Raw genomic sequence first — 24710 nt, 5'->3', positions numbered from 1 at the left:
TGCTGGGGGGGTCATGGCAGGGCTGGTCCTGTGTGGGGGCTGTGGGCGCATACCCTGTGCTGGGGGGCCATGGGAGGGATCCCCTGTGCTGGAGTCTTTGGGGTGTGTACCTTGTGCTGGGGACTGCCCTGGGGCAGGAAAGATGGGTGCTTGTCCATTTGTACCTTGGTGTGCTGGTTGTTGGGTTTCCTGCTGGCCCCTGTCCATAATGACAGGCAGGGAACTGGTCCTCTAACCAGCAGGCATCTGCCGCTTGTGAGCTTCCCAGTCCTCAGAAGCCTTTCCTGCTCCCTGATGTTGCTCCCTGGGTGTCTACAGGTGTGGTCTGGGGCTGTGCTTTGGCAGGAGGCAGGGTTGGGAGGGCCATGGCTGTATGTCCCTGCTTATGGGTCACAGGTGCAAAAGGGCCCCTGAGCCAGTGTGTTCTGACTCAAGTTGCCCCTTCCCCCAAGGACCTGGTGAACATCGAGATGTTCCTGACGGCCAAAGAAGTAGAGGAGTCCCTGGAGAGGCGAGAAACGGCCACGTGCCTGGCCTGGTGCCATGACAACAAGTCCCGGCTCCGGAAGATGAAGGTGTGCGGGGCTCCCTGGGGCCGCCTGGGTGGGGGTGTGGTGAGGGAAGCTGCACCACCTGCCTTTAACCACACGCCTACCCCTGTCAGTCTGGTTTGTAAGGTGGGTTATTGGTGTGGGTTTTGGGGTTTGGGTGGTTTTGGGCGCAACCCTGATGAGTGGCCTCCTGTGTTGGGGTTGGGACATCGTCCTGACATGAGATTCAGGAGGAGTGGGATGTGGAGCTCCGTTGCGTATGCAGCATGTTAGTGGCCGCCTTGCTTGGGAGTCTGGGCAGGCCCATGGGCTCCTGGTGCTCATAGATGCAGAGAGCAAGTTCCCTGGCAGGCTGCAGAGCTCGGGCTGTGATCATATACTGAATACACACTTGGTAGATATAGACTACAGAGGCTGCAAAGCATAAACTGCAGAATTTGAACCTGGCTCACTAAAAGATGCTGTTGTCGTAGGGCTTGCAGAAATGTTTTAACTTTTATTAACAGCCCCCACCTCTGGCAGAAAAACTGTTTGTTTTCTGTTTTCTAAACTGAGTGCTTCTTTAACCCCACCTGGTTGAGCTTGTCGGGGTGCATGTAGTCACCACCGAGAGTGACACTCTCTGCCACTCAGGGCCGCCAAAGTGAGCACGAGGCGAAGACGGGACGAAAGAGTAGAGCCACCAATGGCTCCCCTAAAGAGAGTGAGGATCTTGGTATGGAAACCCTAAAAGGAAAGCCAGACTTGGTATGTAACACTGTGCACCCTGTTCAGCTCCACCCCACTCCCCAGACAGCTCTGCTCAGGGCCCTGCCTACCTGAAAGTTGCTGGTTACTTCTGCTAGCCCTGGCACCTGCCAGACGGCACTGAGAGCATGGCTCTGAGGCTTGTGTGGTCTCCATCCAGCTGTGGGTGGATGTTGCTATAGGCAGGGTCTGAGAGGTGAGGGGCGCTGCAGGTAACTCTGTGTGGGCATGATTCAGTGTCTAGGAGTCTTAAGAGGGAACACTGGCCTAGCGCTGACCAGGAGTATGTGGACAGGCACTGCTGCCCCACTGTGAATGCCTGCTAAACAGAGGATGCCCTCCACTTGCACAGGGAGGGGAGGCAAGCAAGGGAGGAACCTCGTCAGAGGCAGGAGAGTCTAGGTGGGTATGAACCTGGAGACCCAGTTCCACCGAGTTGGAAAATAACTTTAAATGAGAGGGTGCCAAGTTCACATCTGATGAACTGACTTGGACATCCAGACTGCAAGGGACACTGAGGAGCAGAGCATGCTCTGCAGGGCACCCCAGGTCTAGAGAGGCACATGGAAAGGCTGCACGGAGGCCCTAGGCCTGGTGTAGTGTTCACACCCATGTGGCTCCATGGGCTCGTATTGTGCGTGCAGGTCTGGAGACCTTTTTGCTACTGCACGTTTGCACTACCCTGCTAGTAGACTATTTGAAAGTGATCGGGTAGATCAAAGAGTGGTTCTAAATAGGAAATTCAAATTTAAAAGTGTACCTTTTGCAAAGCAGTGACCTGGAGTTTTACCCAAAAAACTGCTTTTGTAAGAGGTCTACAAAGTGACTTCTTTTTTTCAGTCAGAGCCTGCTGATGGCCACCTACTGCAGAATCAGTGGTCATTGAGTAGCCCAGGGAGGCAGGAAGGACCCAGGGAAGGTGGAGCCTCTGTAGGGACCCAGAGTCTAACATTGCAAAAGAGCAGAACGCCCACGGCGCCCTGTGGTGAGCTGCCTTTGTCTAGTGGGTCTGTACCGAACCTGCCACTCTCTGCAGAGATTGCTCCCTTTTGGGAATCAGGGCAGCTTCTGCCTCCAGCCTGGCTGCTCCTCAGTCTGGGTGCAGGGGGAGGAGCGAGGGATGGGGGCAGCCGACCATCTTTGTCCCCCGTCACCTTCTATTCAGAGCTGGTGCAGCTGCTCCTGAATGGTCATGGTGTGTTGCAGTGGGGTCCTGGCAGGGGTCGAACATGCTCTGCAGGTTCAGGCTGGTGGCCCTTGGGACACAGTGTGCAGGCTGAGGAGGCCTAGTGGGGAAGTTCATGACATAGAGGAACTCTGGGCCCCAGGTCCGTGCCATCACGTACTTTGGATGCTGTGGGATCAACGTCCCGTGTGGGTGAGGAGCCCCAGGCACACACACTGACAGTCTCAGGTTCAAGCTACTACTGTTTGTATAGAAAGATCCACCTTTTCCCGAGTTTGAGAATTTACTTATGCCTGCTGGCCCTATCCCCAGGCACAAGATTTCCAGCTGAAATAGGATTGATATGGCTGGTTTCAAAGCAGCTTTGAGTTTCCATGCTGGCTGTCCCCACTGTGGACTCTGTACCAGCCCCCAGTCACTGTGGTGCCTCTAGGCAGACACCTTCGGACCTCACCCCCAACCTTCTTCCCCAACCCTTCCCACCTCTGGGCATAGCGCCAACCCAGACCTCTCTCATGGCCTCAGCAAATCCTGGGGCTTCTGCCCTTTGCAGGAACCACCCTTCCTCCATCTCCACCTGACCCTGGCTGACGTGGGCGGTAAGGTCATAGCAGGAGCCTCGGCTTCTGCAGGTATGGCACCTCCTGTTCCAGGCGGGACCTTTGCGCTGGCTCACACTTCTTGCTTGGGACACTTTCCTGCATCTGGCCCTGCACCTGTGCATCTTTGCTCAGGTGTTCCTTGGCAGCCCCTATGAGGTTATACCTTGTAGCCCATCCAGCACCCACTTGTTCTCTCATTGTCTCCTCCTGTCTAGTGTTAGAGCCTCTTGACATTGGCTTGTCTGAATTTTTCCAGAATAGCCTTTGGCACAGACTGGAAGTGCACTGAGTCTCAGGCTTGGGGGCAATAGGAGAAGATATCGCATGGGGGGAAGAAGGCTTGGGGGTACTCGAGTGCACAAGGTCATTGAGGACACATGGGAACCAGAAAACTCCTCTGCCCTTTGTGGAATGGACGGGTTCCGTGTGGGACTGCGAGCCTTTTCCCCACACCCAGTGAGCTGGTAATGGTTCCTGGCTGCTGCCCACCTTCGTGACAGCTTTTCATGTGAGTCCATTGGGCAACTTGGTCCACACCCACTGCTCCTGCCCACCCGGCACCCCCATGCCAGGCTCCTGGGTGCCTCTTGGTGCCATGGACCCCCCCCCAGGGGAAACATGGCTCCACTCCCACCGAGGCTATGTTGGGTGGCCCAGGCTTATGGGCTTGCAGTGCTGTGTGGACCCTGCTGGGAAGTGTCTGTCACAGGGTGAATGAAGCAGCCTCTTTGGCTGCAGCCCTGCCTCTCCGGCCAGTCAGAGGGCCTGCTGGGGATGGGATGCCTGAGCACTTTCCCCAGATGCCTGGTGCTGCACTGGCGCCGGCACCGGCACCGGCACCGGCACCGGCACTCCGCTGTCTTAACTTAGCGTCTCTTCTTTGCCCTCAGAGCTGCCTGGAGTTCAGCCTCAGGATCCAGGAGTTCATCGAGCTCGTTCGGCAGAACAAGCGCCTAGATGCTGTAAGGTAGGACTTCAGGCTGCTCCCAGCTTCTCATGTGAGGGCTGCCATGTCCCCTTGCCCCATCCTCACAGTCTGGGTGCTAGAGGATGATGCATGGTGACAGTGGGTCTTGTAGTGTGGTGGCCTGTGGTGTCATGACCGTCTACATGAACCTGTGGTCAGGGCTCTGGGCTCCTATCTTCCCACTTGGAAAGTGCCACAAGCTGCTGGCAGCAGGAATGCCCTGACAGGATTGGGCCACCATCAGTTGAAAGTTCATTAGTCTGGGTTGTTCCATACATGGCCATCTGCGAGACGACTGGCAGCAAGAAGAGCACCTTAGGGCTTTCTGTGGGCACAGCTGGGCTTCTTTGTCCCATCTTTGGCTCAAAGACTAAGGGAACCTTGGCTGACTACCTACACAGTCTCACCTGGCAGTCAGGGATGAGGATGGTGTTTTTGCTTATCCTTGGTCAGACGCGAGTGCCCACAGAGAGGTGGCTGAGTGCCAGTTCCCCTTCCTTGCCCCAGACCCGCTCGTCTTCTGTCAGCAGCCTCATGATGTCCTCCTGGCGACTGAGCTGGGTGCTGTTGGCCAGTGTGTGCTGTGCTGGGGGCAGAGGCAGTGGCTGGTCCTTAGTCACCAGGCTTTTCTCACTCTAGCTTTGCTGAGGCTGCTGCCCACTTAAGCCTGGATCTCTGAGCCGGGAGGGCAGCACATGGGTGGAGCAGCTGAGCTATGGACTGCAGCAAGAGGAGCTGCTGCTGAGCCTGTGCTAAGGGGCACCTGACACACATCTGACTAGCAGGAGAGTTGCCAGGTATAGGGATAGTAGGAAACCCCTGCCTGTGATAGCTGAGGATTGGCGGTGGCCTGTGTCCACCTTGAGTCCTATGGGTGGGTGGCAGTGAGCCATCCCCAGGGCCTCGTTGGGCAAGAACAGAACAGGTGTCGTAGGTCCCATAGAGGGCAGGCTGCCTTGAATCCACATGCCAGTCTCGTTGGCTCCCAGTGCCCATGCCGGGTAGCCGGTGGTAGGACAGGAGAGCCTGGTCTTTATTCCTTTTCTGTCCACCGCCAGGCCCACTGAAGGGGAGCCCAGCCACAGTGGTGGGCCTGGGAGTGGTGCTGTATCCCCTCTGCATCCATAGCCCTTGTGCAGTTGGGTCAGCTGGCCTGCTGCTCTGAGGTACTCATATGGTCTGGGGGCAGTGATGGGGCCAGCTGTGGGGGCAGTCCACACACTCACCCATCCTGCCCCTTTTGGCCCTCGTGCCCACAGGATGGCATCTGCCCAGCCATGCGTGGCCTGGCCTGCTTCCCTCTTAGGGCCTCAGCCACCACATCAGCCCTGGAGTCAGAACCAGGCCCTCTGTGCTCTCATCACGTACCACTGAGGGCCCTTGAAGAGCATGGCCTGGACTGGGCACCCCTCAGGTTCAGGCAGGTGGCAGTGGGGTGGGAGAAGCTCTTAAAGCCTCATGACTTCTGGGGGCAGGGCCCTATCTGCAACAGGCAGGTGGGTCCGACTCCTAGGCAGTGCAGGTGCATAGGCAGCGGATGTGGCCCTGGAGTGTGGGTCCTGCTGCAGGGGAATGGGCATCAGCTGTCCTGAGCTCCTGCTCTGTGCCTGGCTGAGGGCAAGCACCTGATGGGTGACCACCAGGCAGCTATGGCCTGAGAGTGTCCTCCATGGACACCTGGGATGTCAGCTGTGTGAGCAGGTAAAGAAAGCTCTCTTTAGGAGTGATACTGCAGGAGCCTTTGTGGGTGGGAGGGCAGGCAAGTGTGCCAGGTAGGGCTGAGGGGGAAGAGAAGGGAGCCTCAGGGCCGGGTTTTCAGAAGGTCTGGCCAGGGTGGTTGGAGGTGGCAGACAGGTACCGACAGGACCTGGGCAGGGTGAGGGTGGATGGGTTTGGCTGAACTTGGAGGGACAGGGTATGAAGCTGAGACTGGATGCATAGGAATGTGAAGCCGGGGCATGTCTTGCTGAGGATCCGAACTGGGCCCTAGTGCTGGGCAAGGTGAAGAACTGCGTTCTCCATGCCGTCCTGCAAGCCCAGCCCTGGATGAGGGTGTGGCTTACCTGGTACTGTCCCCTGGAGCAGGGGAAGGTCGGGGTCCTGTCATCTGGCCTATTGCCTGTTAATCTGGGGTGGGGGGGGCTGCTGGACCAGGCCATGGACCTCTCTGGCTGCTGCCTTGGGCATTGCTAAATGTGGAAGCGTGAGCTTCTGGTGGCTAACTTCTAACATTCTTTTTTTTTTTTGTTGAGACATGGCCTCGCTATGGTGCCTAGGCTGTCCTTGAACTCCTGGGCTCAAGCGATCCTCCAGTCTCAGCCTCCTGAGTAACTGAGAAAACAGGCATGTGCCACTGTACCAAGCAATGTTTTTTATTTTTGGTAAATGAGTAAGCCACATGCCTGACCCAGGTGTCTGAGTAACTTGATGAAGGTGGGACTGTACTGTGTCCACTAAGCCCCCAGGCCTTAAACCTGGCTAGGCCAAGTCAGGTGTTAGTCTTCTGACTATGTTTGTGTATATGCATCTTTAAAGAGAAATGTGGTGTTGTGTCTTAAGTGGTCTACACTGTGTCTCACACTGGTGGGTTCATTAAGGAGAGTTGGCTCTGTGGTCCTGGAGGTAGGTGTCAGACCTGCCTGTGCACAGCTCTGGGGCCTGGCTGCCTACCAGCCCTCAATTGTCCTGGAGGGGTGCTAGCCTCGCCACTCTTCCCACAGGGTGGACAGCCATGTGGACTCCCATGGGTGTGTCCTGAGCCTGGATTCCTCTGCTCCTCTTGGCCACACTCTCCACACCTAGTGTCCTCTTCTGCCCCTTGGCGCTTCAGCCTCATGGCCACCTTGCTATTCCTCTGGGACTACTTGGCCACCTCCTGTGCCAACTCCAGTCTCCATGTAGAGCCACGCCCCTCTGCAGCTGTCCTGAGCAGGGATCTCCCTACCTCCTACCCCCTTCTCAGCCTCCACCCCTTCATACCTTGTTTCTGACAATACAGGGCTTGGGGACTTGGGGGCATGGGTTGTGCTGTCACTAGTCCCTGGGACCAAGGGGCTGGTTCCAGGGGAAGAGGACCTGTGAGTGCCGAGGATTCAGTGGTAGACCAAGGGCATGTGTGAGTGTGGGTCCCCTGGACAGTTATAGGGACAGTGAGCACCAGTGGCCAGTGGCCTCCACCCTGTGGGAGTTCTTGGGAAGGTTTGTGGACACATGGGCAGAGGGCCTTTGGGGTGAGCAGCTACCCTTGGGTAGCTCAGAGGGGAGCGGCTGGTCCTCCAGCTGTATAACCCTTGCAGGTTAGGCCAGGAGCCCACTGTGTAAGTCACTCATGAAGGACCATGGCTGTGTTTGCTTGCACACTTGGGTGGAGAGGCTGGGCTGTATAGAGCAGGGAGGGGTATGCCAGGAGGCAAGATAGCCTCCCAGCCCTGGGTTGGGCATCCAAAGCGGTTAGAGTTGTTTTGGAGGGCTTGGGGCAGCGCTCTTCCAACCCTGGTGAGCCCAGCTTCTGCTTTGCCTGTCCCCCAACAGGCCCTGCCCACCAGAACCTCCAGGGCCAAGGACCGACTCCCTGTGAGCCTTGACCCTGGCCTGAGCACTGTGAGTGTGGGCCCTTAAGGATGAAAGTGCACACTGAAATATGCCAAAACATTGTTTTTTAGACATGCAAGAAAGCACTTCAGTCAGGCTGAAGGGAGCCAGCTGGATGAGGTCCGCCAGGTCATGGGCATGCTGGCCTTCCCGCCAGACACACACATCTCCCCTTACAAGGTAATGTCCATTCTCCTGTTCTCTGGGTTCCTGTGGGCCTCTAGGGTCAGGGCATCCACATAAGGTGGTTAGCTGCTGTTCCAGCTCTTGAGGGCCTGTCTGCCAGCTGGTCTGCTGTTGCCCCTCCTGCTTTATTCCCATTCTGATACAGGATTTGAGTGGTAGGTTTTAGGAGCATTTCAGCCTGGCAGATTTGGCCCTGGACACCCCACCCCCCCCCGCCACTGCTCTTCCATCTCTTCCTGCAGTCCCATGGATGATGCCAGCTTGAGTGGTGTCCTATGCTTCCTCTGTGGTGTCATGGCCTCTGGGTCTCCAGGTCTTGGTGGGCCTGGTGTGGTCTCCCTATCACACCTCCTGGTCCTTCTTCTCTGCCCCAGGTTTGCTGGCAGACCTGCTCACCAGCCTTCTGACAAAGGCTGCTGCTCCCTGTCCTCGTGGTTTCAGTGGGGCCTGGGGGCGGGGGATGTGGTCATGTGCCGACTCCCGCCCCACCCAGGGAGCCTGCTGCTTTCTGGCCTGCTCAGCTGCATATTGTAGGAATTAGTGGGACATCTTGCTGGCATTAAGTTTCAGTTTCCAGAAAATGACATCAAGTATAGCTCCTTGCTTGTGGATTTTGCAAAATTTGTAAACCTCGAAGCTGGTCTCTGTTGTAGCCAGTATGTTTGCCCTGCAGCCCCCAGACAGTTGGCATTGCTGTGCCCAAGTGGACCAGCGTAGCTCCTTCTGGGAGGCTGCTGACCTCTTTGTGTCCACGAGGTGGTGAGGTGCTAGGTACTTTCTATGAGATGCCATCCGGTGCTGAGCCCAGAGAGCTCACGTTTCAAGTCCGCGTCTTGGGTTTCTCTCACATGGAGAAGTGGGAGAGGGCTGACCCTCTGTGGGTCAGTGTCTGGCTTGGCATATGGCTTGCCTATCTCTCCTCCCTTAGGTGGTCTTGCTGTCCGGGCACAGGGGAAGCAGGTCCTGCTGTCCCACCACCTTAAAAACAGGGTTGAACCCCTCCCCTTTAGTGTATACCTGTTAGTGCCCGTCAGGAATTTTGCAACATGAGAGAGCGAGACCAGGATCACGTGGGAAACCCTTGGCTGGGACAAACGGGCAGTTTAGGATGCTGTGAACTTCACGGGAGAGCTGAGAATGCTGTGTGTTGGATGCTGTGAGGAAAGGAGCAAAGGGCAGATCAGTCGCTAGACAGGGAGCAAGGCCTCACCTCAGGCAGCAAGCTGCAGGCCTCATCCCGGGGGTCATGCAGTACCTGAAAGAAGGAAGCCTTGCTTAGAAAAGGGCACTGGCCATGAGGCCAGAGGCACAGGTCCTGGGAAGAAGGGCCAGGAGCCATTGGTTCTCAACAAGAACCTTGTGGGCTGTTGTTAGTTAGAGTTTACGGGGTCCTGCAGTTGGGTGTTAAGCCTGGATCACAGGCACATTAGGTGCTTAGTCTCTGCTCAGGAGGGCCATGAATCCTGGCCCCCCCCACTGCCCACTGCGGTCAGCTGTCCCTGCTGGGTCTCCTGGGAGGATCCCAACACCCTCCACCTCGTCTCTTCCAGGACCTTCTGGATCCTGCCCGGTGGCGGATGCTGATCCAGCAGTTCCGATATGACAACTACCGTCTGCACCAGCTGGGAAACAACTCGGTGTTCACCCTAACCCTGCAAGCTGGCCTGTCGGCCATTAAGACACCGTATCCTCCCTGTGCTCCTGCTTAGCTGGCTCCTGTCCCTGGTTGCATTCTAGCAGGCTGCGCTGTCCCAGAGCTGTGTGTCATGCTCTTGACACTCCTAGGTGGTAGTCGAGAGGGGCACTCTGTACTCAGCCTTGGCCCTGCTAGCACACCTGATGTGGCTCCCAGTCCTCAGAAGAGTCGGTCTGGGCCTGGCCATCCCGGCCCAGGGTCTGGCTTCACTTCTCAGGTCAGCTCAGAGTGGCTGTCCCTGAGGCAGGAAGGCAGCCTCCCCTCTCCAGAGGGCAGAGGCTCTCTGAGCTTCCTCACCTGGATTTGGCAGATCCTGTGCTCCTACCCTTCACGTGACTGGCCCCATCCTGCATGATTGACCCTGTCTAGCATGTGACACTATTCCTGAATGTGACTGATCTATCCCTTGCATGACTGACCTGTCCATTGTGTAACTGGTTCTATTCCTCCTGTGACGCTATCCCTCCTGTGACTGACTGGTACCACTGCTGGTGCCTGGCTGAGCTGCGCTGAGACAGAACCCAGGCCTCACCCTGACTGCCTCTGCTGAGCACGGAGAACAGGAGTGTGTTTGCTCGTTGCCTTCTCTGAGGTTCCCTGAGAAGGTCACTGTCCTAGGGCTCTTGCCTCTCCTGCCTGTGAGGCGGGGGCTGGACGAGGGCTGGGGACGATGGAGCCAGTGTGGTCTTGCTGCACGAGAGGCCTGGGGGAGGCGCACTGGTTTCCAGTCTCAGGTCAGGCCTCTCTACTATGTGGCGGCTTTGCCCTCATTTGTTCCCAGTGTGGTGACTGACTGGCCAGGCAAGTGCCCTGAGCTCAGAGCAGTGAGGGCCAGGGGTACCTTCTCACTGCTTGAGCCAGTGAAGCCCAGCCCTTCCTTAACACCGTGCACAGGCAGTGCTACAAGGAGGATGGCAGCTCGAAGAGCCCCGACTGCCCCGTGTGCAGCCGGTCCCTCAACAAGTTGGCGCAGCCCCTGCCCATGGCACACTGTGCCAACTCACGCCTGGTCTGCAAAATCTCTGGCGATGTCATGAACGAGAACAACCCACCTATGATGCTGCCCAATGGCTATGTCTACGGCTACAATGTGAGCTGTGGGGCAGGGCGTTGGGCTGGGCTGGGCTGGGCTGGGCTGGGCTGGGCTGGGCTGTGCTGGCTGCCTGTTGAGCTGCTGGGGTTCCCTGGCAGTGTCAATGTGTCTCAGGAGATGATGCTGCAGGCTGAACTGCATGCTCTGATGGTGTGCTGTGTGGGTTTTTAATGGAAACCTAATTTAGAGTGCATCTTCTTAATATGTTCCTGATCTTATTTTTCAGTCTCTGCTTTCTATCCGTCAAGATGATAAAGTTGTTTGCCCAAGAACCAAAGAAGTCTTCCACTTCTCACAAGCCGAGAAAGTGTACATCATGTAGGCCCCGTGTCGCCAGGTGCACGCCTTGGCTGGGGCTGTGTGGGCAGGGCATGCCCTCCCCATCCTTGGCCCTAGCCTGCCACCGCATTTCTGTTTCTTGCGACCAAAGATCAGTGAGCAACGATAAATACTCTTAGGAAGTGAGGAAGTGAGATTTAATGAGTTCGTACTTGAAAACAGCGTTTGATGGGTAGGATTTTATAACGTAAGTCGACTATTCGATGCTTCTGCAAAGTACTTGCACCTCTCAAAGGAAACTCTACAGCCTGACCTCAACCCCGAAGAGCTTTAGGACAGCTCACAGGTAGGAATCCTTCTCTCCCAAGTTTCTCAGCTTCCTCTTTTTGCTGAAGAGTCCTGGGGAGCGTAAGGAACAGGCTGGTCCTTCAACACATGTTAGCCATGGCCTGGGTGAGGTGCTGGCACGTGGGCGGCCTGCGGTGACTTGCCATGCGGTGCACGAGGGCCCTTCCTGATGTCACTAGAGCTGCCACCAGAGCACCTTGCAGGCCCTGGGGCCACGTCCTGCGTGCGAGCTTAGGCTCAGCCCCGGTCCTCCGTGCACCGCCTTACTTCCTGCTTCGAGAATGTATTCACGTGGAAATCCACTGGATCGAGTTTCTGCAGAGGCCTTGCTGGATAGTTCTGTAGCCCTGGAGTCTGCATGCTATTCGTTACAGGAGCGGATAGTTCAGCTGAAGCAAGTACTGATGGGTTTTCAGAACACACGAACCATTGTAGTCCACACAGAAACCTGTGGTAGAGGTTTGTATCTAGCGCTTATTTTTGCATGTTGATGTTGATTAGCTAATAAGCTGTAAATGTAAAGCGTGTTAATAAAATGGCTTTCTATTTCTCACTCTGAGGAGTTTCTGAGCCCAGGGGAGTGCTCTGCCCTCCCTGGCTCACTCATTGGGGCTGGGGTTATGGCTGCTGTCACTGCAGCAAAGGGGGCCCAGCACATCAAGACAGGGGTTTCAAGAAGAGCACAACAATCTTCGCGCCTTGCAGAACCCACCACTAATGGGAAGGGCTGCCCTGAAGTTGGAGGCCTCAGCTTGGAATCCTGAGGTCACATCTCACTCTTGGCCTGATCATTGCCCTCCTGGGCCAGGGGTGCAGGCTACTTGGACAGCCAGCTTGGGTTCTGAGAGCAGCTCCTGTCGCCTGTGGCCCTGGTTCCCAGAGTCTTTGGGGCTGCTCTTGGTTGTGGCCAGAGTCTGAGGTTCTGAGCTGTGGTCAGCTGCCCTAACCCTCATAGCTGCTCTGCAGTGCCCCTGCCCTGCTCTGCGGCCAGTCCTGCTTGGCACGTGATCTCTGATGGCTGCCTCAGCCCCTGTACTCCTGTCCTGCCATGCGTCCTCACATACGCCTCCTCCTGTGCCCGCTCCAGTTCAGGCCTTTGTGGAAGTTGATGCCTGTGGTGCCCATTGCTGACCTCTACTCTCTATGGCCACCCAGGGCTCAGCTTTGGGGTCTCCCTGTGACCTGTGCAGGCCAGGTGGTGCCAATCAGCACACTACACCGTGTTGTAGCCCCTGCCTGCTCCACCCACAAGTCCGGCCAACAAGTGGCAGCAGAACTTCACGTGATGTTCCCTGTGCCCCGCACTCCTGAGCACTGTGTGCTCTCCAGAGCAGGGCCTTCCAGGCCTTGCCTCCTGCTCACCACCTGTCTACTCCTGTCTCTTTCTTACCGATGGACAGCACGGCAGAGAGCACACATCCCACATATAGCCCCTGGACCAATCCAGCTTCCCACTGGTGCTGTGTCCTTTCCCAGTCAACACTTTGGTGACCATTGCCAATCAGTAGCTCAGCTGTTTCTTGAGCGCCATGAGAATGGAACTACACAGCGTGGGCCCGTGAGCTCAGCCTCATGCCTGGGTGGGTCATCCACGTATAGCAAGTCTTCATCTGCCGCTAAGTTGTGGGCCATTGCAGGAGCGAGCACAGTGGCCCATTTTGGTAGTATCTCAGTTGTGAGTGTGCATCCACATCACTTGCTGGATGCACGTTGGACAAAGCTGGAGGGGTCAGGCTGGCTTCCACCCTCCTGCAGTGGTACGGGAGCTCTGCCTGCTCTGTGCTCTCCAGTGCTGGGTGCTGGGAGCCTTTTGTGGTTAGACTGCTGGTTGTATAGTCTAACTGTGCTGTTTTTAGATAATTTTCTTTAGTTGTAGATGGACACAATATCTTTATTTTTATTTACTTTTTTAACCTGGTGCTGAGGATCAAACCCAGGGCCTCATGCATGCGAGGCAAGTGCTCTCTACCACTGAGCTACAACACCAGCCCCTAAATATATAATTTTTTAATAATTATTCTTTAGTTGTAGTTGGACACAATATCCTTAATTAATGAATTTATTTTTATGTGGTGCTGAGGATCGAACCCAGGGTCTTACCTGTGCTAGGCGAGTGCGCTACCGCTGAGCCCCAGCCCCAGCCCTAACTCTGCTGTTTTTAAAAACTTGGTTTAAGATGACAGATTAAAGCATACCAGACCTTCAGTGAGAAGAGCTGTTTTCCTCTTGTTGCCTCAACGAATGTGTTTCAGTCGTCCTTCTTGATGTGCTGGAGCAGCAGAAGTAATCCACGTTTGCACAGACCACACAGATCCATTGTCTTCTTGGTGGACCCAGCTGCACTGGGCTGGTGGCCATGCCTGTGATCCCAGGCACTCAGGAGGTTGTAGGCCAGCCTGGACAACACAGCAAGACCCTTCTGCCAAGATGGAAGGGCTGGGGTGAGCTCTGGCCTTACTCCTGGGTTTAGTCCCCAGTGCTGCAAGAAATAAAACTGCTATGAACATTTGTGTTCGAGTCTTTGTAGACATGGTTCTTGTCCTTTGAAAGTAATTCTCTGGAAGAATTGCCAAGTTCCAGGGTTGTTGTGCTTGACTCTACTCCTGCCAAAGACTTCTCCAGGTGGTGTGCTGTGCCACCACCTCTGCAGGCCCTGGGGTCCAGTGGCTCATGTCTTTGCCAGCATTTGGTGGTGATGGTGTTTTCGGGCAGCAGTTCTGGTACTTCACTGAGGTTTCCGTTTGCTTTCCTTTGGTGACAGTGCTGAGCCCATGTGTCTGTTTAGGTCTTTGGCCACTTTCATTGCATTGTCTACTGATTGGTAGGAATCCTTGACAATGTCAGTGGAGGGTCTGAATTTAGTCAAGTTCAATTGATCGGTTATTTGTTTTCATGGTTAGTGCTTTTTCTGTGTTCTAAGAATGACCTGCCTATCCCAGAGTCAAAATAGTATTCTCATATGTAGATTCATTTTCACTTTTTCTGTTAGCTCTTGGTATGGTGTGAGGAAGAGCTTGTGGACCATTTCCTGCCCCTGCCCCCTGTGTTTATTCTGTGGCCCCGATGTTATTTGTTAAAAATGACTTTTCTCTCTCCCTTCAGTAAAGGTGACTGCCTGGGTGCTCTGGCTGAGCTGGCTTTAAGGTCTGTCCTTGCAAGTGCTACCTCCAGCACACACTGCCCAGTCTCGTGCCTGTCATTTCTTTTTTTGTTGTTGTTTTGTTTTATTTATTTATTTATTTTTTATTGGTTGTTCAAAACATTACAAAGCTCTTGACATATCATATTTCATACATTTGATTCAAGTGGGTTATGAACTCCCATTTTTACCCCGTATACAGATTGTAGAATCACATCGGTTACACATCCACGTTGTGCCTGTCATTTCACTCGCAGGTAACCTGAGTCATGTTTTGTTTGTTTTTTTTTTTTTTTTTTTTTTTACTTTTTCAAAATTGTAGCTATTCTAGGACCTTTACATTTCCACTTAAGTTTTAGAATTGTCTTCTTTTGTGCTGGGGAATGAACATAATCAGTTTTTCAGGGGGATGTGGAGGTAGAGCATTTGCTTAGCAATGTGCAAGCCCTCAGTTTGATCACCAGAACCATAAAAACGAGAGTCAACTTATATCTACTGAAATTTCTTCAGTGCAAGCTGGGATTTTAACTGAAATTGTATTCAATCTATCACTTCATTTGGGGACTCTATCAGCTTGCTCAGGCTGCATAACACATACCATGGCCTAGGTGGCTTAAACAGTCTGTCTCATGAGGACACCAGCCCCGCTGGATCAGGGTCCTACCTACCCCGAGGGCCTTCCTCCATGCATGTAGACTCTGGGGTCTGTCTCTCATGATGACACCAGCCCTGCTGTATTAGGGTCCTACCCTGATGGCCTTCCTTGCCTCTCTCTCTCTCTTGCCGCAGCAGGCTGGCTATTTTGCCCGGGGGTGACAAAGAACTTGTGTACATTGATACAGCAGGAGTAGGAGCCATTTATTGTAGGACAGGAGGGATACATTCCACACAGCTTATCTTAATTAACATAAACTTGATACAGCAGTCAACCAACAAGGAATCTCCACACTTAATGGCTCCCTGGAATTACTTCACAAACCACTCCCTCTGGCAAAATGCCAGGCGCCATCCAGACTTGTTTATAGACTCTTAACATTTCCCCCTTTTGTTTAATTTAAATAACGACCATAGTGGTTTTTACACAAACACCATAAATAATCTGCTACAAGCAGAAGGGGAGGAAACAAAATGCCACAATACCAAGCCAATTGATGGCTCTATGCAAGAAGCCCTTGGAAAAATCATACAAGCAATGACACCGTTAGCAAATATACCAAGTTACAATTTGTTGTAGATTACAGTTTGTTGTCTCAGTCCAGGTAAAGCAGTGTCTCAATAGATTAACTCACAGTTCAGGTAAATCACAGTTCAGGTAAGTTCTGCAGGCAGCTAGCCTAAGCTGTAGCAGCAGAAACAGCAACAGCTCCGAAGTCTCATCCGATTCTCAGCCGTAGTTTTGTCCGGTTGTCAGCAACACTGGAAATTCTTCCATGCTCGTTTTCATCGGCACTGGGAGGAAGCCAAGAATTCCGGCAATGCTGGCTAAAGAAAATCCTGTAGCATTCCACCAAGAAAACAACCTTCTGAACAATTTAGTACATTATCTCAAGGTTTTTTTACATTTGAAATAAGCCTTAATAGTGCTCATTACTCATTAGCTTCCAGGTGTGGGAGAACCATTGTAGTTTAGTTATTGGCATTGAAAATAACCACACATCAGGGACATCCCAGGCAGCCCCAGATGGCCCTGGGAGAGTGTCCTGGACTCAAAGAGCCTGCAAGACTGTGCCTCCAGGTCAGGCTTGGATTTGGGCTCTCGCAGGGGAAGAGCCGGCTGCCAATGCTTGGAAGCTTCTTGCTGTGCCATGACTGGCTCCTGCATGTAGCGGCCGCCACGTGGATTCACACACCCTCCGGTAATTAAGAGTGTTCAGTAATAGCCTTTTGCTGCAACTTTTTTCCTGATAATCCTTCCTCCTCTGAACTTTCTTCTTTCTGACTAGAGTTCCTGGGCTTCCATCAACACATGCCCTAACTATTCTTGGTTCCACTGGGGTGCCTCCTTCCCTTAGTAATTTACTTCTCACCCCTTCCATATTTTCATCATAAAGACAATACAACATTTCAAGACAAAAGCAGACACAAACATACTGTATCAATCTTCTCCATCTTCTTAAAATGGCCATTTTTCCTCTCGCCCCATCTGCCTAGGGACGAGCAGATTGCTCCCGTCCTATCTAGGGACGGGCAGCTTTTTTTTTTTTTTTCCCCCGTCACCCCCTGAGTGTCCCGGGGCTCCCCGTAACGGGCCACCATCTGCCACAGCCCGGCTGGCTGGGCAAAATAGCCGGGGGTGACAAAGAACTTGTGTACATTGATACAGCAGGAGTAGGAGCCATTTATTGTAGGACAGGAGGGGTATATATACATTCCACACAGCTTATCTTAATTAACATAAACTTGATACAGCAGTCAACCAACAAGGAATCTCCACACTTAATGGCTCACTGGCATTACTTCACAAACCACTCCCTCTGGCGAAATGCCAGGCGCCATCCAGACTTGTTTACAGACTCTAACACTCTCTCTCTTTTTTTTTAGCTATAGATGGACACAATATCTTTATTTTGTTTACTTTTTTTAACGTGGTGCTGAGGATCGAACCCAGTGCCTCACATGTGTGAAGCAAGCGCTCTGCTACTGAACCACAACCCCAGCCTGCCTTCATTGCCTCTTTAAAGGCCTGTCTCCAAACACAGTCACTTTGGGGGTCAGAGCTTCAACATGGAAATTTGGGAGGGACACAGTTGAATCCATAAGAGACATTGAGTCTTCCAACCCATAAATATGCTGCATCTCTTCATGAAGTTTAGATTTTTACTCTTACCTAAATTTAACATATTTAATTGATTTAACTTCAGGTTTTTTTTGTTTGTTTTTGGTACTGGGGATTGAACTGAGGGGCACTTGACCACTGAGCCACATCCCCAACCCTATTTTGTATTTAGAGACTGAGTCTCACTGAGTTCCTTACCACCTTACCATTGCTGAAACTGGCTTTGAACTTGTGATCCTCCTGCCTCAGCCTCCTGAGCTGCTGGGTCTTTCTTAATTTTAAAAATGATTCTTAATTTTTAAAATCTACCTCTCGGGGCTGGAGTTGTGGCTCAGTGGTAGAGCACTTGCCTAGCATGTGTGAGGCACTGGGTTCAATTCTCAGCACCACATATAAATGATTAAAGGCCCACCAATAAAATCTACCTCTCAATTATTCAGTGGAAATATGTAGACACAATCAGTATTTGTTAATTGATCTTGTGACTACTGTGACCCTACTCACTCATGAGTTCTAGTAGCTTTCAGGTAAAGTTTTGAGGTTTTCCATGTGTGCAGTTATGTCACCTCCAAACAGTCCTGTTTCTCCCCTTCAAACCTCTTTACTTCACTTTTATTACCAGTTCCTGGAGCCTCCAGAGCGATATTGAGGATGAGGTGTAAGAACGGTGTCTAGTGCCCTGTTAGGCAGAAAGCACTGCGTCTTGCACACTGAAATAGAGCGTTTACAGACATCATTCATCTGGTTGAGAAGTTCCACGCCAGTTTTCTAGATGTTATTATAAGGAACATTGAATTTTGTTTTTAAAAATTCCTTTGTAGAATGAAATTACCATGATTTTTCTCCTTTATTCTGCTTACCAGACATTGACTAATTTTGAATTACTGAATTTTGCATGACTGAAATAAATTTCATTCAGTCATGTTGCATTGTTTTCATATATTGCTGGATTTGACTTGCTCTAGCTTTGCTAGGGATTTTTACAACTATATTCATGAGGGCTATTGGTCTGTGGTCATTCTTTCTTGGAATTATTATTTTTGTGGTACTTGGGATTGAACCCAGGAGTGCTCTACCACTGAGCCACATCCCCAGCCCTTTCATTTATTTTTTGAGACAAGGTTTTGCTAGGTTGCTGAGGTCTCAAACTTGAGATCCTTCTGCCTCAGCCTCCCAAGTTGCTGGGATTACAGGAGTGTGCCCCTGTGCCTGCTTCTGGGAATGTTTTTGTCTGGTTTTAGTACAAAAGCATTCAAAACTCATGAGTCGGAGAGTGTTAACCTCCTTTCTTGAAAGATTCTGTGTAAACCTGGTACCATTTTCTTAAATGTTTGATAGAATTTGCCAGTGAAACCATCGAGTTTTGGAATTTTGTTTGCAAGGGTTTCTTACTTAGTATGAGCTCAGTTTCTTTAATAGTTGTGACTGATCAGTTCCCCCCACCCCAAGTATTCTGATAGTTTGTTCATCTAAGAGAAAACTTCTGGAATTAATGTTCGTAACTTATGCTCTGTTGTCTGCAGGATCTGCAGTGATGTCTCCTCTCTCATTCTTTTTGTTTTTTGGGTGCCAGGGTGTGAACCCACTGGGGCTTAACCACTGAGCCACATCTCCAGCCCTTTTTTATTTTGAGACAGGGTCTTGCTAAGTTGCTGAGGCTGGCTCTGAACTCATGATTCTCCTGCCTCAGCCTCCCAAGTTGCTGGGATGTGCCCAGCTTCTCCTGTCACTCTCATAGGTAATTTATTTCTTCTTTTTCTCTGTCTAGCTGAAGGCTTATTTGTTCATTTCAAACATCTCCTGTTACAGCATAGATCTGGACCGACCCCATCTCACGTATTCAGAAAGTGGTTGGATCATGAAGGTTCTGATCACATAAAAGGATTAGTCTATCGATGCCAAAGGGACTGTTCAGATGGGACAGCTGGAGCAGGTCACTGGTGTGTGCCCTGGGAGGGCTTATCTTCTTTGCCCACCCTCCTTGCCTCTGGTTGCCCTAAGCTGAGCAGCTTTCACCAGGACATTCTGCCTCTCCTCAGGCCCAGAGTAGGGAGCGGCTGAGGACTCTGAACCCAGGAGATGGTGTCAGTCTTTCCTCCTTAAGTTGTTCCTGTCAGACATTTTAATCACAGTGACAAAAGCTGACTAATAAACCTCCTTTGGTTTGAGTGACACCCCTCCTTTTGCCTATTTTCTGTTCAATTGATCTCAACCTTATTAATCTCTACTGCAACTTACTCTGATTAATTGCTCTTTCTAGTTTCTTACAGGTAATATTAATGACGCAGTAGGTCAGGTCTCAGTGCCTGTGTCTGGAGTTTGCCCGCACAGTTGCAGTCTGCTGAAAGGACTCACCCCTTCCACAGAATGCCCCCAGGGAGAGACCAGTGCAGTCAACAGACTCATCCTTCACTTGTGCTGCTGCACACAGCATCTGTGGTGGCCCTTTTAGCCTCTCCATGTTTCTTGTAGACACAATATAGTTTGGTCTTGCTCTTTTTAAACTAACTGGACCATCTCCATTTTTTATTTAAAATTTTTTTGGTACTGAGAATTGAACCCAGGGGTGCTTTGGCACTGAGCCACATCCCATACCTTTTTATTTATGTTGTTTTGAGACTAGGGCTTGCTAAGTCACTGGTGTTTTCAATTCTAAGTTGCCTCAACTGTCTTGAGTTGCTGGGATTCCAGGTGTGCACCACTGTACCTGGCGTTTCCGGGGGCGGGGGGGTGTGATATATATATGTGTGTGTGTGTGTGTGTGTGTGTGTGTGTGTATTTCTGTGTGTATGTGTATTTTTAAATCATTTTTAGATATACATGACAGTATTTTTTAAAATTTCTTTTTATAGTTGTAGATGGACAGCATGCCCTTATTTTATTTGTATGTGGTGCTGAGGATTGAACCTAGTGCCTCACATGTGGAAGGCAAGCACTCTGCCACTGAGCCCCAGTCCTAGCCCTGATCTCTCCTTTGTAACCAGGGCATTCAGATCACTGACATGGTGACTGTTGTAGATTCAGATTGGCTGTATTACAACTTATTTCCTGTTTTTCTTACCTATTTCTTTTTCATCAGCTTCATTTTTGATTACTTTTAAAAGACACCTCTGTCTTTGCATACTCATTAGCAGTCCCACATCTGTATGTGTGCTGGAGACGGGACCCAGGGCCTCACACATGCTGCCCTACCACCAAGCTGTATCCCCAGCCCTGCCGCTTTCTTTACAGTTGCTCTAGGGGTTCAGGGTATGGTCACACCACTTAACAACATGGGGTGTTCCGCACTGTCAGGTGGTTTTGTTGTGTGAATGTCTGCGCATACATTTTTTGCTATCACTTAGGTTTTGAAGGTCAGCTTGCAAGTCTGAGCTGACCATACTTTTACTTCTTTAAAGAAGTTCCATTTTTTTCCAGCTTGCATTTTTTAAATAATAAATCTCTGAAAATTCCAGTTGGTTCTTTCCCCCCTTTGGAGACAAGTTCAGGCCCAGACTGACCCGGACACCTGGGCCCAAGCTATCCTCCTGCCTCAATCCCTGGACAGCTGGGACATCGTGTGCACCACCACATCTGGCTTCCACTGGTTCTTTTAAAACATCTTCTAGTTCTCACCGAGATTCACCTTGGCCTTCTCATTTCACTCTCCATTCAAGAGATCCGAATGCCTGACTATGTGCTTCATCATGAAGCTAGAAAGACCCCAGTTCTCAGGAGCAGCCCCGAGGGCGGAAAGGAGGTGCGCAGGTGAGATCAGGAACATGGAGGCGGCTAAGAAGACGGGGCTGCAGTGTGGGCCAGAGGCCACAGAAGGGTGCGGGCTGGGAGGGGCTGTGGGCCGCGCAGTGGGCTCTCCGCGCCGCCGGGGCGGGGCGGGGCGGGGCAGGGCAGGTGGGCGGCAAGCCCGGCGCGCTCTGCCCGCCGACGACGAGTGCCCTCCAGAGCTGCGAGGGCCGAGGGCGGGCTGGCAGCTGGTCCCGGACGTGCTTGAAACCTGGAGTGCTCTGAAGAGAGGGCTGGGGCTCCCAGGCCTGGAGTGGAAAGGCCCTGCGGCGTGGACTACCGGCCCTGAGCAGCAGCGCCGGGCGCCGGCAGGTGTGCCCCGGGTGGTGGGAGGAGGAGCCATCCCGGCTTCCCGCCCGGGGCGGCGGACAGAGCTTTCAAGGAATTTTGGCAGAGGGAAGCAAAGCACGTGCCGGCTGGTGGGCGACCTTTAGGCTGGGCAAACTCACGCCGCAGAGGGGAACCGGGCGCCTCACCCCGCCGACCCCGCCCCTACCCCGCGCGCCGCGTCGTGACACCCAACGCCTCCGCCCCGGCTCCCCTCCCGCCCGCGGTACCAAGGCCCAGACAAGCCCGAGGCTCCCACCTGGGCCGCCCTCGCTGACCTTTCAGGGGCAGGGCCGCGAGCCTCCTGGCGGACGTGCCGTGCTGTCCAGGCTCAAACCTCTCTCTGGGTCAGAGTTTCCTAGCGAGTTGTCGACCCAGACGTCCTGCCCCTTTTACACCGCGGCGCCTTTAAGGACTTGCTGCGCCCTCCTGCTTCATTTTTCTCGCGCCTCGACCTCCTAGGGCAGCCCCGCCTCGCAGGGAGCGCGCCAGCGTCACTGCGCGAGGTCGGCCTCACCCTAGCGCCTGCGCTGTCAAGACGAGGGTTGCCTCGCTCCGAGCCTTGAAGGGGTGGGCGGGGTCTCCTCCGGAAGGGGCGGGGAGATGGTGGTGCCTCGCGCTGTAGGTGTGGTGGTTGCAGAACTGACCTTTACTCCCACGCCGCGGTATCAGGGAGCCAATGGCTTCAAAGCTCCGGGACGCGTGGTGGGCGGCGGGGGCGGGGCCTCTGCCGGAAGGGGCGGGCGATGCGGTAGGTTCCGTGTCGGCCGCGCAGTTGCGGGTGTCGCACCCAGCCGGCCCGGGGTCCCGAGGCCGCGCGCTTCTGCGCTCGCTGCGCTGCCTGGCAGCAGGGCCCTCCACTCCCCGCGCGTTGGTGTAAGACGGTGGCTTTCGTTACCTTCCGCACCTGCCTGTCCCCGGTGCGGCAGCGTCTCCCGCACCGTGGCTTGGTTGTCCCGATCTAGGCTCGGCTTTGACACTTCCAGATCGTCACCGGGGACTCTTGACTCGCCCTAACGGTGCTTGGAGCTGCCCTGTTTCCTAGGGCGTCTTTCTGCGGAGGCCAGAGCCTTGGACACAGCCTCAGGGCCTCCCGCGGTGCGCACTATTTAGGCGAACCCGGTAGCATTTATCTATAAGACCAAGAGGGTAAAGTAAGGTGGCAGTTCATCTCTGCGTTCCGTATTTCTAGACATGGATCAAAAACTGTTAAAGTTGGTAGAAGAGCTCACAACTTCAGGAGAACCCCAACTGAATCCTGAGAAAATGAAGGAACTGAAGAAAATGTGCAAGTATGTCTTTAGGCTTAGCATTTCATGATATTTATCCCAGTAAGCCCCTGACTCTAGGGAGATTGTGGGGTTTTCTTGGACCTCAGCACTTTGCCCACCTCCATATCTCAGCCATCCCCTCCCGCCTCCGCCTGGACCAGGCCAGCAACATTCCCCAGGCCCTGCAAAGTCGTCTCTGACAGGCAGCATTGTGGGTGGAGGTGCAGGTCAGCAGAGCACAGAGAGGTCTGTGCTTGGTACTTCTGATACTTTCTATATGTGCATGTTACAAAGCATATAACTGAGGCATTCTTGGGTGTATCTGTGATCTGTGGGCAAATGTACCTCTTTTATTACTGTTGAAACATGGGAAGGGAGAACGTTCACAGTTGGGTAGATCTGCGCTGTGTGTGTGTGTTGTGGTGCTAGGAATGGAGCTCAGGGCCTTGTGCATGCTAAGCAGGGACTCTATCCCTGAATCACACCCAGCCACTCTGTCTTTAGAATGCATCCATCATCCATCCCCAGAATCAGGCAGGAAGCAAAACTTCTTCCTGTCATTTGCTGGGAACATGAACCTGTGTTCAAAGAACAAAACTGATGTTGTGTACCTTTCAGTAAGAAACTCCAACTCAGACACAGTTTTGCTGCAGGTCCTTGAAAACTCCTAAATCTCTGGGGTTCACACAGGGCAGGGCTGGGGAGAGGCGACACCCAGAGGGCTCCATGGGCCTTCCCCTCACTTCCTGCAGAAGAGGCTGGGTCTGTGCACTCAGCTAGTCTGTGGTGCTCCTGAGTGGTGAGGAAGCATCTGTGAAGGGATGATGAAAAATACTTGAGGCTGAGGTCCCTGCTGACACCACGCAGCTCTAAGAGCAGCTGTGGACATGGACATTGGGACAGGGCTGCATTTTAATAAAACTTTATAAATGGCACTGATACTTGGCACTCATAACTTTCCCACATCAAGAATCATTCCTTCATGTGTCTTGATCACTTATTTGTTTTGCCATGCTGGGGCTCAAACCCAGGGCCTTGGGCAGGCCAGGCAAGTGCACCACTGAGCAGTTCTTTAAACCATTTAAAAATGTAGGAAACAGTTTGGGCTTGTGGGCCACACAAAAAGAGGCACAGTTGAGGGGCCTCATTCGTGCCAAGACATTGGTCTGCTTACCTAGCTCTAGGAGAAGGGGAAGAGGAAGCCTGGACAGCAGCTGTGGCCCCCACTATATGTAAATAGTGCGTCCTGTGTGAGTGTAAACTGACCCTTCAAGTACCAGGTGCTGAGCTCAGGCTGGCTTGTGCCCCCAGGTCTTCAGAGGAGCAGCTCAGCTGTGCCTACCGCCTGCTGAAAACACAGCTGACCCAGGACCATGCTGAGGTCCGCCTGTCCGCCTTCCAGATCGTGGATGAGCTCTTCACCAGGTCTCACCAGTTCAGGGTGCTGCTTGTTTCTGACTTCCAGGAGTTCCTGGAGCTCACACTGGGCACCAACCATGAGCAGCCCTTGCCGCCCCCCAGAGAGGCAGCCCAGAGGCTGAGGCAGGCAGCCCTGCGCGCTGTGGAAGGGTGGAATGAGAGGTTTGGTGAGGCCTACAAGAAGCTAGCCTTGGGCCACCACTTCTTAAAACACACCAAAAAGGTAGGTGGGCCTTGCACAGTGCTGCTGGTTCCCTGGGGCAGAGCAGGTAGGCCCCGGGAGGGAAGACCTCTCACTGTGGAGCCAAGTACAGAGTGCTCCCAGGCCATGTTGTTGGGCAGCTTGGCTTAGGTACCTGGGTTGCTGGACCTGCTTGGGGCCTGGGAGGGGAGGAACATCTTTGAGGAAGACAAGCTGTGCCCAAGTGTGCATCAAGCTGAGCCTGTAGGCCTGTGTCACCTTTGATTGTTCAGCCCTGTTCTGTGACAGGCACTGTCTTCTGGGAGTTTCCCTACCTATGTTCTTAAGAGTCCCCACCTGGATCCTGCCATTGGCTCTAATGGGTTCTGGGCATGATGAAATCCATCAGGACCTGCTGCTGTGATCCCAACCCAACTCTGTCACTGCCCAGACCTTGCTTTGCCCCTGCCCTCTGTGGACAGGTGGCCCTGCCTGTGGGCCAGAGAACCAGCTCTCCCTCTGACCCACTGGCGTGCCACCTCCTGGGGTGCACACTCAGGTGGTGCTT

The 24710-nt window shown here is 53.0% G+C and overlaps 2 protein-coding genes and 1 long non-coding RNA gene across 9 annotated transcripts in view; 2 read left to right on the top strand and 1 right to left on the bottom strand.

Annotated features, from left to right (window-relative positions):
- Positions 1–11799, top strand: part of Maea (macrophage erythroblast attacher, E3 ubiquitin ligase) — a 36746-nt gene extending 24947 nt beyond the window's left edge. For 3 of the 5 annotated variants that reach the window (XM_046423632.1, XM_046423634.2, XM_046423635.2), the window contains exons 4-10: positions 453–575; positions 1185–1298; positions 3977–4053; positions 7716–7824; positions 9381–9514; positions 10421–10616; positions 10846–11799. In XM_046423632.1, coding sequence (XP_046279588.1) covers positions 453–575; positions 1185–1298; positions 3977–4053; positions 7716–7824; positions 9381–9514; positions 10421–10616; positions 10846–10941 — 849 coding nt within the window. In that variant the 3' untranslated portion in view covers positions 10942–11799. Of the gene's footprint in view, positions 1–452; positions 576–1184; positions 1299–2138; positions 3181–3976; positions 4054–7715; positions 7825–9380; positions 9515–10420; positions 10617–10845 lie in introns of those variants that run through there. The other 2 variants (XM_046423633.1, XM_046423636.2) reach the window with 2 other exon arrangements.
- A 3423-nt stretch (positions 11800–15222) lies between these two features.
- LOC131423372 (uncharacterized) lies at positions 15223–21825 on the bottom strand. Its single transcript, XR_009224848.1, has 2 exons — positions 21550–21825; positions 15223–15879 (listed from the first exon to the last, which is right to left on the bottom strand). It is a non-coding gene; the product is annotated as an uncharacterized LOC131423372 (long non-coding RNA).
- A 197-nt stretch (positions 21826–22022) lies between these two features.
- The window catches only part of Uvssa (UV stimulated scaffold protein A), a 32995-nt gene continuing 30307 nt past the window's right edge, over positions 22023–24710 (top strand). For 2 of the 3 annotated variants that reach the window (XM_058572487.1, XM_046423670.2), the window contains exons 1-2: positions 22023–22563; positions 23854–24184. In XM_058572487.1, coding sequence (XP_058428470.1) covers positions 22466–22563; positions 23854–24184 — 429 coding nt within the window. In that variant the 5' untranslated portion in view covers positions 22023–22465. The remainder of the gene's footprint in view (positions 22564–23853; positions 24185–24710) is intronic. The other variant, XM_058572486.1, reaches the window with a different exon arrangement.

The sequence above is a fragment of the Marmota monax genome, unplaced genomic scaffold (genome assembly GCF_021218885.2).
Source record: "Marmota monax isolate L192 unplaced genomic scaffold, Marmota_monax_Labrador192_F-V1.1 WCK01_AAM20220418_F8-fsc00009, whole genome shotgun sequence".
NCBI classification, from domain to species: Eukaryota; Metazoa; Chordata; class Mammalia; order Rodentia; family Sciuridae; genus Marmota; species Marmota monax.
Note: the sequence above shows the minus strand (reverse complement) of the source record. Positions and strands in the feature narration are given on the sequence as shown.